Source organism: Phycodurus eques, chromosome 4 (assembly GCF_024500275.1).
Source record: "Phycodurus eques isolate BA_2022a chromosome 4, UOR_Pequ_1.1, whole genome shotgun sequence".
NCBI classification, from domain to species: Eukaryota; Metazoa; Chordata; class Actinopteri; order Syngnathiformes; family Syngnathidae; genus Phycodurus; species Phycodurus eques.
This window is the reverse complement of record NC_084528.1, coordinates 4,024,959-4,041,515: the sequence shown is the minus strand read 5'-3', so window position 1 is coordinate 4,041,515 and position 16,557 is coordinate 4,024,959. Positions and strand designations below refer to the sequence as shown.

At 44.1% G+C, this 16,557-nt stretch overlaps 1 protein-coding gene across 1 annotated transcript in view; it reads right to left on the bottom strand.

Moving 5' to 3' along the window:
• Nucleotides 1-414: 414 nt before the first annotated feature.
• LOC133401122 (dual specificity tyrosine-phosphorylation-regulated kinase 1B-like) overlaps nt 415-16,557 on the bottom strand; it is a 51,816-nt gene continuing 35,673 nt past the window's right edge. Inside the window, 7 exon segments of the mRNA XM_061673674.1 lie at nt 415-1,220; nt 9,325-9,428; nt 9,940-10,122; nt 12,473-12,593; nt 13,349-13,489; nt 13,673-13,819; nt 14,207-14,343. Coding sequence (XP_061529658.1) covers nt 705-1,220; nt 9,325-9,428; nt 9,940-10,122; nt 12,473-12,593; nt 13,349-13,489; nt 13,673-13,819; nt 14,207-14,343 — 1,349 coding nt within the window. The 3' untranslated portion in view covers nt 415-704.

Below are 16,557 nucleotides of genomic sequence, written 5' to 3'. Positions count from 1 at the left end.
TCTCTCCCCTCCACCTGCCTCTATACACCTGTCACAAGTGGGCGTGACAGAGGGAGGACAAAAACAAACAAAATAACCCAAAAAAACACATAACACTCAGGAGAGAAAATCCAAGAGTCCTGAATCACACACACGATGTGTGATTCACACATCACAAGAGGTGCATATGAGTGTGTGTGTGTTGTGACCGCTCCTCTAAACGCTGTAAATGACAACATACTAATGTTGTCATTTGTAAACATGAAAAGTGTGCTCTCCTTCCACTTTCTGCCTCCGAATGGAGTGAAATAGAAAAGCAAGGGGCCTCTATATCCTCTTCATCCTCCTCCCTCCTCTCCAGGCTCAAAACACCAATAGAACACACAACTCCTCAAACCACAGGGGGGGGGGGGGGGGGGGGGGGGGGAGGAAAAAAGAAAAAAAAAAGAAAAAAAAAAAATCAAATAATATTAACCAACAACAATAATATTAATAAAAACAAACTTGTCACAATCATTCAATTTCAAATGACAGTCGCAACAAAAGACGAAAAAGTAACACAGGATAAAAAGAGAGTTTTCCCAGCATCCTCCTCCTCTCATGCAGTACAGACTGTCTCCTTCAGCACAAAGTTCATGTCTTTGTCTCTGAACTCCGGCTGTATATGTGTAGTTGTCGTAGTTGTAGTTAAAATTGTATGGCTTTAGGGCATGGTTCAGGTTTTATCAAGAGTTGGCCGGCCCCTCGTCTGAGTCCGGCCTCCCTCTGCCCCCTGCAGCGGGGTTATTGTTGTTGGAGGCAGGGTAGTAGTCCTCAGGGGGCGGCGCTTGCGGCCCGGGTGCGGCGGGGGCCGTCCGAGTCCGGAAGGCAGACAGTCCCATCGGCAGAGCGAGGGGTAGGGAGGCGGAGCCGAATTGAGACGCCTCCATGGAAGACACCGCCCCCAGGTGGTGCAGCCCGAGGGACACGCCCACATCCATGCTGTCACTCATCTGGGGCGAGGATCCCTGCTGGCCCCCTCCTCCGCCGATGCCCGTCTGTCCGCCCTGTCGCAGGCCGCGCCCGCCGTTCCCGTGGTGGGAGTAGGTCGGGTGGGGATGGTGGGGCTGATCCAGGAAGTGGCGCTGGTGTTGTTGGGAGGCAGCCGGCTTGTGGAGCAGCAACTGGGTGTATGCTGGGTCCTGACCCCCACCTCCACCATCACTGCCTGGCCACATCCTCATCTGCTGCTGGGATGGAGCCTGAGAGGTGCGAGGGTGCAAACACAATAGTGAGAAACACGCATGCGGCCAGAAGCTCTAATAGTCCAGCTGGTAGGCACAAATATCATTGTATAGGTAGGTCATTTTCATATAATTTGATCAATAACTGTAAAGACACGAAAAAAAATATAAAATAAAAATGAAAATTCTTGAGCCAAACCGGAACGGGGCGGGCGGCAAAGCCGAAAGACCGAAAGGAATTATCAATCAAACGGACTTTGTAAGGGCTTTTCATACAAAAACAAAATGCAACAAAAAGCACTTTACATTAAATTAAATATACAAAATAAATAAAACCCGCCAATTATTAATGATAAAACAATCACTAGTAAAATTGCATTTATGGCTATGACTGCAAAGCTGCCAACCTATAAAAATTCACTTCCAGAACAATTTGTCTGAACCTCCATATTTTTAAAATGATGTCAAGAACATTACCATGGGACAGTTATTGCAGTATAAGTCTGCATACTGTTCAGTCTCAGAACATAATCATTACTCTATTATTGTAATCGTTACAAAATTATGGCTTCAATATTTGTTATTTTACTGTATTTATTGCATCAACCGTGTATGGTGGACACATTTGCAGCCAAATGTCTTCTCTCGCATGCTCCTTTTGTGTATCCATGCAAATTCCCTACTGTGGGACTAATAAATGTTATCTTACTCTATAAATATTGACAATATTAATGTACTTTTCAATTTATAGGCCCATTTTCTCGAGTGACGTAGCAGCGGTGACCAATTAATTCATTTCTGGTTTCCGATCCCTTTGTTTCTGTAGCTGTCCAACGTTAGCGTATATTTCAGTGTATTCCTCTAGAAACGCGGACTAATTTGCCTGATGTTTTGCGCTTCAAAGTTGGCTAATCTCTGCCATAACGCAGTTCCAGCCAGACCTACAGTATGTGACAAGTGTACTGGACCGCCCAATCACTTATTTTGGTGTTTTGCTTAGCAAGTGGATTCCCCGCCATCTGTCTCCCGTCTTATCCTCCCTGCGTGATAGCGATAGTTCTCAAAATGTAGTTTATCTGCTGTCATGGAGGCGATACTTAATGACTCGTGCTGCATTGACAATGCAGCTCGGCATTGTATTTAGCCGCGTTAGCTGTAGCTTGTAGGTTAGCTGGGACGGCGGAAATACATAGCAGGCAATGAGCATTCCACCTTCTAAAAGGTTTTGTAAAGGTATAGAAAACCAACAAGCATGACGTGCATGGTGCTGATTCTGTGAAGCTGAATCATTAACTGAAAGGGGCGTGTTTAAGAAAAAATAGCAGTGCTTAGTTCACTTAGTGAGGTAATTGATTCTGTGAAAAAAAAAAAAAAAAAAAAAGGTGTTAAACAGGTGGCCCTTATTTGAGGATCAAGGCAACTGACGCTGCATATGCTGGCTGTGCATTTGTCCTTGGGGGTCGTTCAAGACACTGTTCAGAAGAAGAACGCTCTTTGATTCAGAAATGAATAAAAGAGGGGAAAAGCTATAAAGAAGTGCAGAAAATGATAGGCTGCGCCGCTAAAATGATATCAAACGCTTTAAAATGGCAACCAAAACCAGAAAGGCGAGGAAGAAAAAGAACAAGATCGGAGAATAACCAAACTGGCAAAGGCTCAGCCAATGATCAGCTCCAGGAGGATCAAAGAAGATCTAAGGTTGCCTGTGGGTACTTTAATAATCAGACGACGTCGATGTGAAGCCAAGTTACCAGCAAGAAGGCCCCGCAAAGTCCCATTGTTAATCAAAAGACGTGCTGAAGCGGTTACAATTTGCCAAAGAACACATTGACTCGCCTATAAAAAAAAAAAAAAAAAAAAAAAAAAAAAAAGAGTGTCATATTTTGTGGACTGATGAGAGCATAAGATTGTTCCTTTGGGTCTAAGGGTCAGACATCCTGCAAACACTGAATGCAAGCCACACAGTGAAGCCGGAGAAGCATGGTGCTGCAAGCATCATGATATGGGGATGTTTCTCACACGATGGTGTTGGTCCTATTTATCGCATAGCAGGGATCATGGATCATCAGAATACTGGAAGCAGTCATGTGGCCGTATGCTGAAGAGGAAATGCCTTTGAAATGGGGGTTTCAACAAGACAAGGACTCCAAACACACAAGCAAGCGAGCAAAATCATGGTTCCAGACAAATAGATCAAGTAATGGAGTGGCCAGCGCAATCCCCGGCCGGACCTTAATCCCATAGAAAATATGTGGGCTGACATAAAAAAATGCGGTTCATGAGGCAAAACCAAGAAATGCAGAGGAACTGTGGAACTTAGTACAATTGTCCTGGGCTGCAATACCTGTTGAACGCTGCCAGAGGTTGGTCGACTCCATGCACCACGGATGTGACGCAGTTATCAGAAACCGTGGTTATGCAACTAAATATTAGTTTATGATTCTCAGGAAAGTTGAATCTTCAAGCGTTTCTTAGTTTATACAGTACAACTTTGAATTTGAAAAGACCGATGTCAACACTGCTATTTTTTTGAACATTATATTTGTTGACTTTCTGTTAAATCTCAAATTCAATTACTTCTTTCAATTTTCTTGCTTTGAAATAGAATGTGCAGTGTTATTTTTACACTTGTTTTATTGTTAATATAGTCAGCCAGATGTGCTAGGAATGCAAAATTACAGAGGTTCACCCTAACCCATGACCACGCTCGTAACTCGAAACACTCATATCTCAAATCATCTTTCCTCATTGAAATTATTGAAAATGCTTGTACTCCATTTCAGCCCCCACCAAAAAAAAAAGAAAAAGAAAATAGCACTCTAATGACATAATTAAATAGAATTAGAAACAAACAGCTTTTGTCACAGTTTCTCTTTCATTGCACATAATGGTGCTAATTCTGGTGTGTACGCCTCGGCCACCTGGGGGCAGTATAAGACAGACATACGGATATACTGTACTGGATACACAGCTCCTCTCTCTGCTTCGTGTGCGGCAATAATATTGGCTGTTCTTCGCAGTGTATAAAGAATATATGACTGTGAGTATTGTTATTGTATTTTTATACATGTGTTGTTCCACCGTTTGTGTTCAGATATCCATTGCTTAAAGGGTAACATCACAGTTATATAGAAGCTAATTGTTAACACGTGTGAATATGGTGTTTCCCATTGTAAGTTACCATTAAGCTTGCGGAGGCTATGTATTTGTTTTAAATAAAGTGTGTAATTCTCTTTGTTTTAATGTTTAATTTGACAGCAAGCCTTCAAGTGAGAATTGTTTGCTAACTGCTAACTGTTGGTTGTTAAGCGAGTTGGGTCACCTGCCACCATACAGTGCTCGTATCTCAAGTTTGCGCTCGCAAGTCAAAGCAAAAAAGAAATCAGCCCATCGACAGCTCATTTCTCAAAAACCTCTTAAGTCGGGTCATTCGTATCTGAAGGCATCACTGTATAAAGTCAACACGGCAACACTATTGCAAACTATATAATGTTGTTTCAGGGCCACCAACTTGTATGGATGAATCGTGTTTAATGCTGCTACTTAACCTTTTCAATAAAATTTGTACAAATTACGTTTTGCACATATCAAACAAAGAGTAAAGAGTAAATAATGGGGTCAACCCAGTGTCGGGAAAATAATATCACTAAATTCAACAAATGAGTACAGTGGAACCTCAATAAAATGGACCCCGACATAACGAATATTGGATAAAACAGACCGTCGAGAGTGAACAATGTGTCCAAAAATAGTTTCACTTTGTCACTTAAAATGCCGTTGACGAAGTCTCTTAGTTCCAGAATTGGCTGTTGTTTACTGGTGCTGTGGCGCAATGTAGCCTTTAACCATGTAACCATTAACTTCTTAAACAGTTAATTTACAATTCCTTTGTAACATGCTGCCAATTTTGTCTTGAGATTGTAGTCACATCTCTGTCGGGCCAATCATACATTACTCGTGCACCCGCTGTAGTCGTCTCGCCACCCCGCACAGCTTGCATATCTGTTATTGACCAATACTGGCCACTCATGTGCTTGAGAAGTATCTGCACCATTTGCACAACTGACATTGTCCCAGATTATCACACTACTAGTCACTTTAAACTGCATTAATCTCTTGAAGTCTCTGCGCCATTTACACAATGGTCACTGCACCAGACTATTGTTCTATTAGTCATTTCAAACTCCTCTAATTGCTAGAGTACTCAGCATCATTTTGCACAATTGTTTATAAAACAAAACAAAAACATATACACACACACACACTGGTATTACCACATTACTGCCTGTTTGTTTATTTATTTTATATACCGGAATTACCACATTACTCCCCTCCTTGGGCCTTCACCTTATCGTAGTGGAGAGGTTTCTGTGTCCCAATGATCCTAGGAGCTAAGTTGTCTGGGGCTTTATGCCCCTGGCAGGGTCACCCATGAGAAACAGGTCCTAGGTGAGGGACCAGGCAAAGCACGGCTCCAAAAACCCCATGAGAAACATTATTTGATTGTATTTTCCCTTGCTTGGACGCGGGTCACCGGGGTCCCCCTCGGGTGCATTGTGAGCTGGGTGGTGACCGAAGGCAGGGACCTTGGCGATCCGATCCCCGGCTACAAAAGCTGGCTCTAGGGACGTGGAAGGTCACCTCTCTGGCAGGGAAGGAGCCTGAGCTGGTGTGCGAGGCCGAGAAGTTCCGACTAGATATAGTCGGGCTCGCCTCCACACAGAGCTTGGGCTCTGGTACGTGTCCTCGAGAGGGGTTGGATTCTCTTCCACTCTGGAGTTGCCCACGGTGAGAGGCAGCAGGTGTCCCCCCGGTTCGGCGTCTGTACATTGGGCTTCACCCCGGTGGACAAGAGGGTAGCCTCCGTCCGCCTTCGGGTGGGGGGACAGGTCCTGAGTGTTATTTGTGCCTATGCACCAAACAACAGTTCAGAGTACTCACCCTTTTTGGAGTCCTTGGAGGTGGTTCTGGAGAGCGCTCCCGCTGGGGACTCCATCGTTCTGCTGGGGGACTTCAATGCTCACGTGGGCAATGACAGTGAGACCTGGAAGGGCGTGATTGGGAGGAACAGCACCCCCTGATCAGAACCCGAGTGGTGTTCTGTTATTGGACTTATGTGCTCACCACGGATTGTCCATAACGAACACCATGTTCAAGCATAAGGGTGTCCACACGTGGACTCAGCACCAGAACACTCTCGGTTGCAGTTCGATGATCGACTTTGTTGTCGTGTCATCGGACTTGCGGCCGCATATCTTGGACACTCGGGTGAAGAGAGGGGCGGAACTGCCAACTGATCACCACCTCATGGTGAGTTGGCTCCGATGGTGGGGGAAGATGCCAGTCCGACCTGGCAGGCCCAAACGTATTGTGAGGGTCTGCTGGGAGCGTCTGGCAGAATCCCGTCAGAAGGAGTTTCAACTCCAACCTCCGGCAGAACCTCACCCACTTCTCGGGGGAGGCGAGGGACATTGAGACTGAGTGGACCATGTTTTGCGCCTCCATTGCTGAGACGGCCTACCGGAGCTGTGGCCGTAAGGTGCCTGTCGTGGTGGTAATCTCTGAACCCGTTGGTGGACACCAGCAGTGAGGGATGCCGTCAAGCTGAAGAAGGAGTCCTATTGGGCCTTTTTGGCCTGTGGGACTCCTGAGGCAGCTGATGGGTAGCGGCTGGCCAAGCGGAATGCAGCTTTGGTGGTTGCTGAGGCAAAAACTCGGACGTGGGAGGAGTTTGGTGAGGCCATGGAGAACGACTCCCGAATGGCTTTGAGGAAATTCTGGTCCACCATCCGGCATTTCAGGAGGGGGAACCAGTGCACCATCAACACTGTGTATAGTGGGGATGGGGCACTGCTGACCTCGACTCGGGATGTTGTGTGTCGGTGGGGTGAATACTTCGAAGACCTCCTCAATTCCACCGACACGCCTTCCCATGAGGAAGCAGAGTCTTGGGTCTCTGAGGTGGGCTCTCCTATCACTGGGGTTGAGGTCACCGGGGTGGTTAAAAAGCTCCTCGGTAGCAAGGCCCCGGGGGTGGATGAGATTCATCCGGATTTCCTCAAGGCTCTGGATGTTGTGGGGCTGTCCTGGTTGACACGTCTCTGCAACATCACGTGGACATTGGGGACAGTGCCTCTGGATTGGCAGACTGGGGTGGTGGTCCCCCGTAGGAGGGTGTGTTCCAACTACAGAGGGGATCACACTCCTCGACCTCCCTGGTAAGGTATAGTCAGGAGTGCTGAAGAGGAGGGTCCTTCAGGAAGTCGAATCTCAGATTCAGGAGGAGCAGTGTGGTTTTAGTCCTGGCCGTAGAACAGTGGACCAGCTCTATACCCTCGGCAGGGTCCTCGAGGGTGCATGGGAGTTTGCCCAACCAGTCTACATGTGTTTTGTGGACTTGGAGAAGGCGTTCGACCGTGTCCCTCGGGGAGTTCTGTGGGGGTTGCTTCTGGAGTATGGGGTGCCGAAGCCCCCTGATACGGGCTGTTTGGTCCCTGTACGACCAGTGTCAGAGTTTGGTCTGCATTGCCGGCAGTAAGTCAGACTCGTTTCCGGTGAGGGTTGGACTCCGCCAAGGCTGCCCTTTGTCACCGATTCCGTTCATAACTTTTATGGACAGAATTTCTAGGCGCAGCCGAGGTCCGGTTTGGTGACTTCAGTATTGCATCTCTGCTTTTTGCAGATGATGTGGTTCTGTTGGCTTCATCAAGCTGTGATCTCCAACTCTCACTGGAGCGGTTCGAGTGTGAAGCGGCTGGGATGAGAATCAGCACCTCCAAATCTGAGATCCTGGTGCTCAGTCGGAAAACGGTGGAGTGCTCTCTCTGTGTCGGGGATGAGCTCCCGCCCCAAGTGGAGAAGTTCAAATATATTGGGGTCTTGCTCACGAGTGAGGGAAGAATGGAACGGGAGATCGACAGGCGGATCGGTGCAGTGATGCGGACTTTGTATCAGTCCGTTGTGGTGAAGAAGGAGCTAAGCCAAAAGGCAAAGCTCTCGATTTACCAGTCGATCTATGTTCCTACCCTCACCTATGGTCACGAGCTGTGGGTCGACATATGTGGCAGCCATGTTGACCGTGGTGCATTGACATGTGATGATGGCTATATCTATTGTCTACTGTGCATATAACACTGGCTGAGAGAGAGCGACATGGCTGCGTTGTTAACTCTGAGGAGTACAAATTAAAAGTCTCTGAAGTCTGCAACATGCTATTTAGTACAGTAAAATGTTTTTTTGTCAAGCCTTTCGTCTGTGGCAACACATTCAGGTTCCCACATAGTTTCTAGGCAGGACACGCCCCACTGCAACATGATTGGCTCCTGTGTCGCGGGAAGGGCAGGCTACCCAGATGTAATACGATGACCATCCCAAAGTTATCACATTTGTACGAAACAAAAACAAAGAACTTTGTTATAGTTAGGTTTAGGGCTAGGGTTGGGGCTGAAGGCAGTTTAGGATAGGTTAAGGTTAGGATTAGGGTGGGTTAGGGTTAGTGGGAAACATTAACGCCGCCACACTTAAGTCACCTACCTCTTTTCCCGTCTGGAAGGGCATGTTCGACAAGGATACAACAGCCAATCATAGTGCAGCAGCACGTGTCCTGGAGCCAGTAATATTGAAGCAGGGCGTGTCCTCCATAGGGTTAGGATTAGATTTGGAACTAGGAAGCACACTAATTCCTCGCAGCTCATGAAAGCGACTCACCTCTGATGAGTACTGTACGTCAACAATGTCAACATGACAAAGCACACCGGCGTGGTAAATTGGGATAAAATGTTAAACTTTCAAACATTTTCAAGCCTTTTTTTAAATTTACAAGACCATTGTACTGTACTGGGGGTTTTAGGACATGAAAAAAAACCTAGAAAACAATAATTTTGTACTGTACAGTAATATGGGTGTATATGGCCTCAAAAGAACAAAACAAAACAAAAAACAAAAAAGCGCTTCAATGAACCGGACAATCAGTTATATCGGACCACCCACCGCCCCTATTAGTCCGTTCTATCGACGTTCCACTGTATATGGTTAGATCAAGGATGTGTGTAAGCTTTTTTTGAATGAGCCAATCCCCAACAAGATACATGTGAAGCCTCCAGTGATGCTGTTCTGTGCGTACCTGAGGGCTGGTCATCTCATAGTCTGAATGTGTCACAGCAGAGTTGTAATATCGGTTACTGTAGCGATAGTTACGGTTGTCATTGGAGGAACCACTGGAGCCACCTGGAAATAAGAGCAGCTTTAATGGGAAGGAAAATGTATTCAACATTTCATTTGTCTACTGTTGGGCACCACTATGGTGGTGGTCGTTAGCACATCCACTTCACAGTTGAGCGATTCTGGGTGTGAATCCCGGAATAGGCCTTTTTGTGGAGTTTGCGAAGTGGTTGGTCAGCTTTGTATTTCACAAAACATGCATCACTTAACTGTTAATAATAAACAATAATAATGCATTACACTTACATAGCGCTTTTCTAGGCACTCAAAGACTGTTTACAATTGCACGCACTATTCATTCCGTCCACATTCCCACCCTAGTGGTGGTAAGTTACTTGTGTAGCCACAGCTGCCCTGGAGGAGTCTGTTCATATACCTTCGGGTGTGGATTGGGTTGCATCATATCATTATGTCGTAATTAATGAAGAGAATCATTTTTCAAATCTCATCTTATTCCTCAGGCAAAATGAGCAGACATGTTTAGGAACACTGTGTGAAGCAGGATGTGTGTTTTTACCAGAGCTAGAAACAGAGCTAGTAGTGGAGGTTGAATGGGAGTGGTCCATGGCAGGAGAGGTGGATGTTGATGAACTAGTGTTCGTTCCTTCATCTGTGGTCTTCTTGAAGAAGTTGTGCTGCAGGGCGTAGAATGGCGTGATGCGGCTTTTGGGGTCATAGTCCAGCATGCGCAGGATCAGGTCTGGAGGAAGACACAATGAAAGCACGATGATGACAGTTACAAATAAGAGCGTGGAAATGATCAGCTAATAGGAAGAATAATCTAACAAAAACAGAAGGGCAACAAAATACAACCCCAATTCCAATGAAGTTGGGACGTTGTGTTAAACATGAATAAAAACAGAACACAATGGTTTGCAAATCATGTTCAACCTATATTTAATTGAATACACTACAAAGACAAGATATTTAATGTTCAAACTGATAACCTTGATTGTTTTTAGCAAATAATCATTAACTTTGAATTTTATGGCTGCAACACGTTCCAAAACAGCAGGGACAGGTGGCAAAAAAGACTGAGAAAGTTTGAGGAATGCTCATCAAACACCTGTTCGGAACATCCCACAGGTGAACAGGCTAATTGGGAACAGGTGGGTGCCACTGATTGGGTATAAAAGGAGCTTCCCTGAATTGCTCAGTCATTCACAAGCAAAGATGGGGCGAGTTTCACCTCTTCGTGAACAAGTGCGTGAGAAAATAGTCTAACACTTTAAGGACAATGTTCCTCAATGTACAATTGCAAGGAATTTGTATGCCGCCATGAAAAAGGGCATCTACGGTCCATATGTAATATAAATCAATACACCAATATAATGAATGACTCATTACACCCCTAATAGATAGATAAAGGTTTACACATGTCCGAAGACGCACACACACACACATAATTATGATACATTACAATACGTGATGTCACCGCGGAAATTGTTTTTATTCCCGTTGACAGGTTGAGCAGTGGTAATATGGTGTTTAAATAGTATGGTAGTGAGTGATTTGCCACAGGATAGTCACTGTGAAATGTTTACTTACAACTTAGGTGTGGGCTCCTTGGCTAGCTTGCTACGCTAGCTCCCCCGTCCCATAGCTGAAGTCAGCAGCAGTCCAAATGACTATGACACCTCAGATTTCTTTGTAAATGTTATTCAAAATTAATAAGTCCTTCCAGGGGCGCTGTCTGATATGGGGCGGGATGGGCAGCCACCCACAGCGGCATTCTCTGGGGGGCGGCAATCCAACCAACTGGAGGTTGCGCAAGGTTTGATCCGCATCGCACAGACATTCAAATCTCCCAGTGAATACGATCCAGAGTCACCGTCCTTTCCTTTGCATTTAAACAAGCTGCTTTTAGGAAGGCAACACGACCATTCAGACAGCGCCGTGGTGGCTGCGGTCCATTTATCGATGCCAACCTTTACCCACTTGTTGCACTGCTAAACTCCTGACAAGGTTCCTCGGCCTGCTAGTGGGAAAGCAGGCGAGTGCTCAAAGCGAAAACTAGCTTCTCTCTCCCCACATTGAAAATCTAATCGTGCGAAATAATCTTTTTTTCAGTCACTGTACCGGAATACAATTACTTTTTTTTTTCCTCCTTCCCCAATCCTGAATACGTAACGCCGGTACATGTATTCCATGACACCTGTCCAAACCTGCTTCCACATACTCCCTGTAATATGCTCTCCTACCCCTGGTCGGAAAACACTGATGGTAGAGGCCCACTGATGACAAAAAGCTGTTAAAACAGTGTCCTCTGGTGTTAGTGGAGGATATTTTAGGATGCGCTTCAATAGTACTGAGTGGTGAAAAACTACTAAATCGTAACATAGGTGAGACTTCGACAAGACAGGAGGAATTATTGAATGAGGTGCATTAAAAAAATAATAAAAAAGAAATCCGTTTATAGCTGTACATCCACAGTGCAGTATCCCCCGCTCACATAATGGATGTGAAATTATTCCCATTATAAATAAATGGGAATCTTATAAACGAGGTTGAACAAGTTAAAACTACAGTATCTGATTGCATCTATTTATTGCGCATAGATTTGTGCAAATTTATAGTAATTCAAACCGTATGGCGCATCACAGTATTAGTCTCTCCATTTCATTCTAACTTTATCTTCGGCAGTGACTTGGGCTCAAAGACAATTACACCACTGATAGCGCTAGACTAGAGGCTCACTGATCAAGGTTTGTGGAATCAAAATTCATGCCATCCACATTTGAGGTCACGGAGACCTTTCATTGCAAAGGTGCATCAAATTTAAACCACTTGAAAAAGGAACCGACTTTTCTATTCTATTTGATCTACTTATATTGATGTGAATACATCTAAAGAAAAATACAAATGACAAGCAATAACTTTGGAGCGTGTGCATTATATATGGGAGCGCATTACACACGAGAAATTACGGTACTTTAGTAGTAGTAGTAATAGTCTTTTCCGAAAGTAATGTGTCCCTGCACATTCTTATTTTTCATTTTTTTACTACTAAACGTAATACTACTTATACTTTATAATTCGTGAAAGTTTACCTTTAAATTTCAGGTAGTCACAGGGGGCATGTCCTGGTTCACCTGCTCTCCGACCCCCTGGACCCCCTGTCTCTACACCCAAAATCTCATGAAGACGCCGAGTGGCTGGGGGCTTGTACTCCTGAAAACAAACACGCAGACAAAAATAATAAGAACTGATGCAAGTGATGGCGGCTGTAAACGCTTTAGTAAAATGCAAATATTGAATTACAGTAATTAAGAAGTGGTTGCCCCAATCTAGCCATTAAAGAGAATGCAGGTCAAGGGCACTTCTGAATTGGCTTGAGTGTTCAAACCTAGACGCAGCACTATCTTGGGTTCCTTTATTCAGCCTATGGAATGAGTACTGTGTATGTGAGTAAGAAAATTCCTATCTACATGCAAAGAAAACCTTTTTAGTGGTCTGTCTGAGTTTTGTTGACTGTGTGCAGAAAACTAGCAGCACAACTAACCCAATGATCAACAAAAAGGGTGGACAGTTGGATGAAGACTAGCTGCCCAATCACAGACTTTTCTTTTGCCTGCATGCCTGGTTGGTTCAGCGGCGTGTGCATTTAGACCCAGGGATTAAAATTAATTAATTCATCTAAATTGCACGTAGGTTTGAATGTGAGTGCGAATCGGTTGTTTTTTTTTATATGTGCCCTGCAATTGGCTGGCGACCAGTTCAGGGTGTACCCCGCCTCTCGCCCGGAGATAGCTGGGATAGGCTCCAGCACGCCCGCGACCCTAGTGAGGAGAAGTGGAATGGAAGATGAATGAATGAATAAATAATAAGAATAACTTTAAATGACTTAAATTAGAGTAAGTGTTATGCGTTGTGTTCCCCCAACACGGTTTAAGGTGAAAAAGTTGAATGGATCGGAAATGTGATACCTTCTTGATGTCCTTGTTCTTCTTCACTGTCCACAGCCCATCTGATAGCTTGTCAAAATACTTCCTAGCTTTTGGAGCTGCATCCAACATGTGGCTGGGAGGGACCCCCAATACTTCAACAATTTTGTTCATTTGGTCAACCTAAACAAGGAGACACACAATTTTAACATTCAAAATCTCTTGAAATGAACTCTGAGAAACATCTTTAAAGAATGGTGATGATTATACTACGGCTTAGAGGACAGTTTCTGAGGTAGCGGTATGAAAAAGGTTGCAGTAATTGTATACAGTATGAAAATTTGCCAAGGGAGACAATGTGCTAACCTCATTGGAGCCACTGAAGAGAGGTTCTCCTGTGTGCATCTCCACCAAGATGCATCCGAGAGACCACATGTCAATTGCCAAGTCATATGGCATTCCCAAGAGAACTTCAGGGGAGCGGTAAAATCTGCTCTGGATATACTGATAGATCTGATGGGAGGATGAGAAAAGGGTGGAATTAGTTCACCATGCAATATGTATCTGATAAGTACCATAATTTCTCGTGTATAATGCCTCGAAGCCGTCACATTTAAAAAAAAAAAAAAAAAAAAATAACATTTTATAAATGTATGCCGCCATGAAAAAGGTGTAGCCTAGACTTTCATTCTATTTGATCTACTTATATTGATGTGAGTACATCTAAAGAAAAATACAAATGATAAGCAATTACTTTGGGGGGTGTGCATTATATATGGGTGCGCATTACACACGAGAAATTACAGTACTGATAAAAGGCATTTTGATATTATGTTTAAAAAGTGTTGACAGTTTTTGACAGGTATTTTAAATAATTTTCTGTGTGTGATTGCTGCTCACCCTCTGCCCGAGCTGACAGGATGATCCAAAGTCGACTATCTTGATGGCAGATCTCTTGGGGTTACATAGCAGTATGTTTTCTGGTTTCAGGTCGCAGTGGATAATTGACAGTTCTGGAGTGGCCAGGAATAATAACGCTGTGGACACAGAATTGATATGTATCGTTAGGACCTTCGACATATCCCCACACTGGTCACCAGTAGCTGAAAGATGAAACGGTATAAAATATGTCAGCATTAAGCAAGGTGTTACTGATATGCACCCACCATGCTCAAAAATCACTATAATAATAATCACTGTAACTACAGGTGGCAGAACCGTTAAGTAGATAAAATAGAATACAATTTTAATCCTATCACAACTTGAATTACTAAAAGAAATGCAAAACAAAAAATACAGATACATGCACCGAAAGCACAGAAACATGCTTTATTTTGAATACTAAAAATCCTCAACCCTATAAGTAGTTTTTGACAAAAAAAAAACAATAAAAAACACCCAACACCCAAAGGGAATTGTCATGCATGACTCCACTAAATTTACTTGACTAAAATGACAGTGATCTATTTAATAGTGGTGACACTCCACCAAAACATTAATAATAAATTAGAAGCTTTGCAATTAATTTGAATTCATTAATTTGATTTAATCAAATATATATTTGACACAATTCATGTTTTCAATTCAAATTAATTTTGGTCAATAGACACACCAAAATAGAAAAAAATCTAATCAAATCAGATTAGAAATCCGATTACTAAATACACAGATTTTTTTTTTTTTTTTTTTCCCCAAAGTGCAATTATAGGAATATGTTTTCAAGGTCATTTGATTTTAAGTGACAATATTCACACTGCTCTAATGTATAAACTCATGTTAGTTACATTCAAGCCTTTAAATGGATTTTTGTCAACGTGCACATTTAGGATGAGGTGTCGGTGAACATCTCCCGCTAGGGTTAGACCTCTGATAAAGTTGCTAGATTTGTTGCATGGATTTTTCTCAAAAATGAGTCACAAGAGCGGTCTAAAAATGCTTAACAAATACAGTGACTAAGTCCCACGACACATACAAGCAGAACATCCATCCAGCCATCCATTTTCTGTACCGCTTATCCTCACGAGGGTCGCGGGCGTGCTAGAGCCTATCCCAGCTATCTTCAGGCGGGGTACACCCTGAACTGGTCGCCTGCCAATCGCAAGGCACATATAGACAAACAACAATCGCACTCACATTCACACCTACAGGCAATTTAGAGTCTTCAATTAACTACCATGCATGTTTTTGGGATGTTCCGGAGGAAACCGGAGTACCCAAAGAAAACCCACGCAGGCACGGGGAGAACTTGCAAACTCCTCACAGGCGAGGCTGGATTTAAACTTGGGTCCTCAGAACTGTGAGGCAGATGCGCTAACCAGTCGTCCACCATGCCGTCTTGAGAAGTTATTACCAACTTAAATGTTACCACGGTTAACCATAAACCATTTCATCCATAGTTGTCGCCAAAATATGATTACAGCTGGAGATATTATTTGTGGAAGTATTTTTTTTTCTATATACCCATATTAAAATGATGACACTTTGGTACTTCAGCGCATCTGTTCATGTAATTGTTACAACCATTGGTAATATAGTACTACAAATTACAGTTATCATTGCCAGCATTTTTTTTTTTTTTTTATATCAGTCAAGCAGTCTCTAACTATTAGGGTTTTAGTAGTGGCAGATAAGCATGACAATGATGATGTTGCTGATTACGTAAAAATCACTAAATACATTTCTGGTAAACGGTTTTGCCCATTAGAATCTAGATAAATGTGCAGACCCTAACAGTTGCTGAGGCGGCCGACCGGAGCTGTGTGGCCGTAAGGTGGTCGGTGCCTGTCGTGGCGGCAATCCCCGAACCCGTTGGTGGACACCAACGGTGAGGGATGCCGTCAAGCTGAAGAAGGAGTCCTATCGGGCCTTTTTGGCCTGTGGGTCTCCTGAGGCAGCTGATGGGTACCGGCTGGCCAAGCGGAATGTAGCTCTGGTGGTCGCTGAAGCAAAAACTCGGGCATGGGAGGAGTTCAGTGAGGCCATAGAGAAAGACTTCCGGACGGCTTCGAGGAAATTCTGGTCCACCATCCGACGTCTCAGTAGAGGAAAGCAGTACACCACCAACACTGTGTATGGGGCGCTGCTGACCTCGACTCGGGACGTTGTGAGTCAGTGGGGAGAATACTTCGAAGACCTCCTCAATTCCACCGACACGCCTTCCCATGAGGAAGCAGAGTGTGGGTTCTCTACCGTTCGATCTTCTTTCCTACCCTCACCTATGGTCATGAGCTGTGGGTCGTGACAGAAAGAAC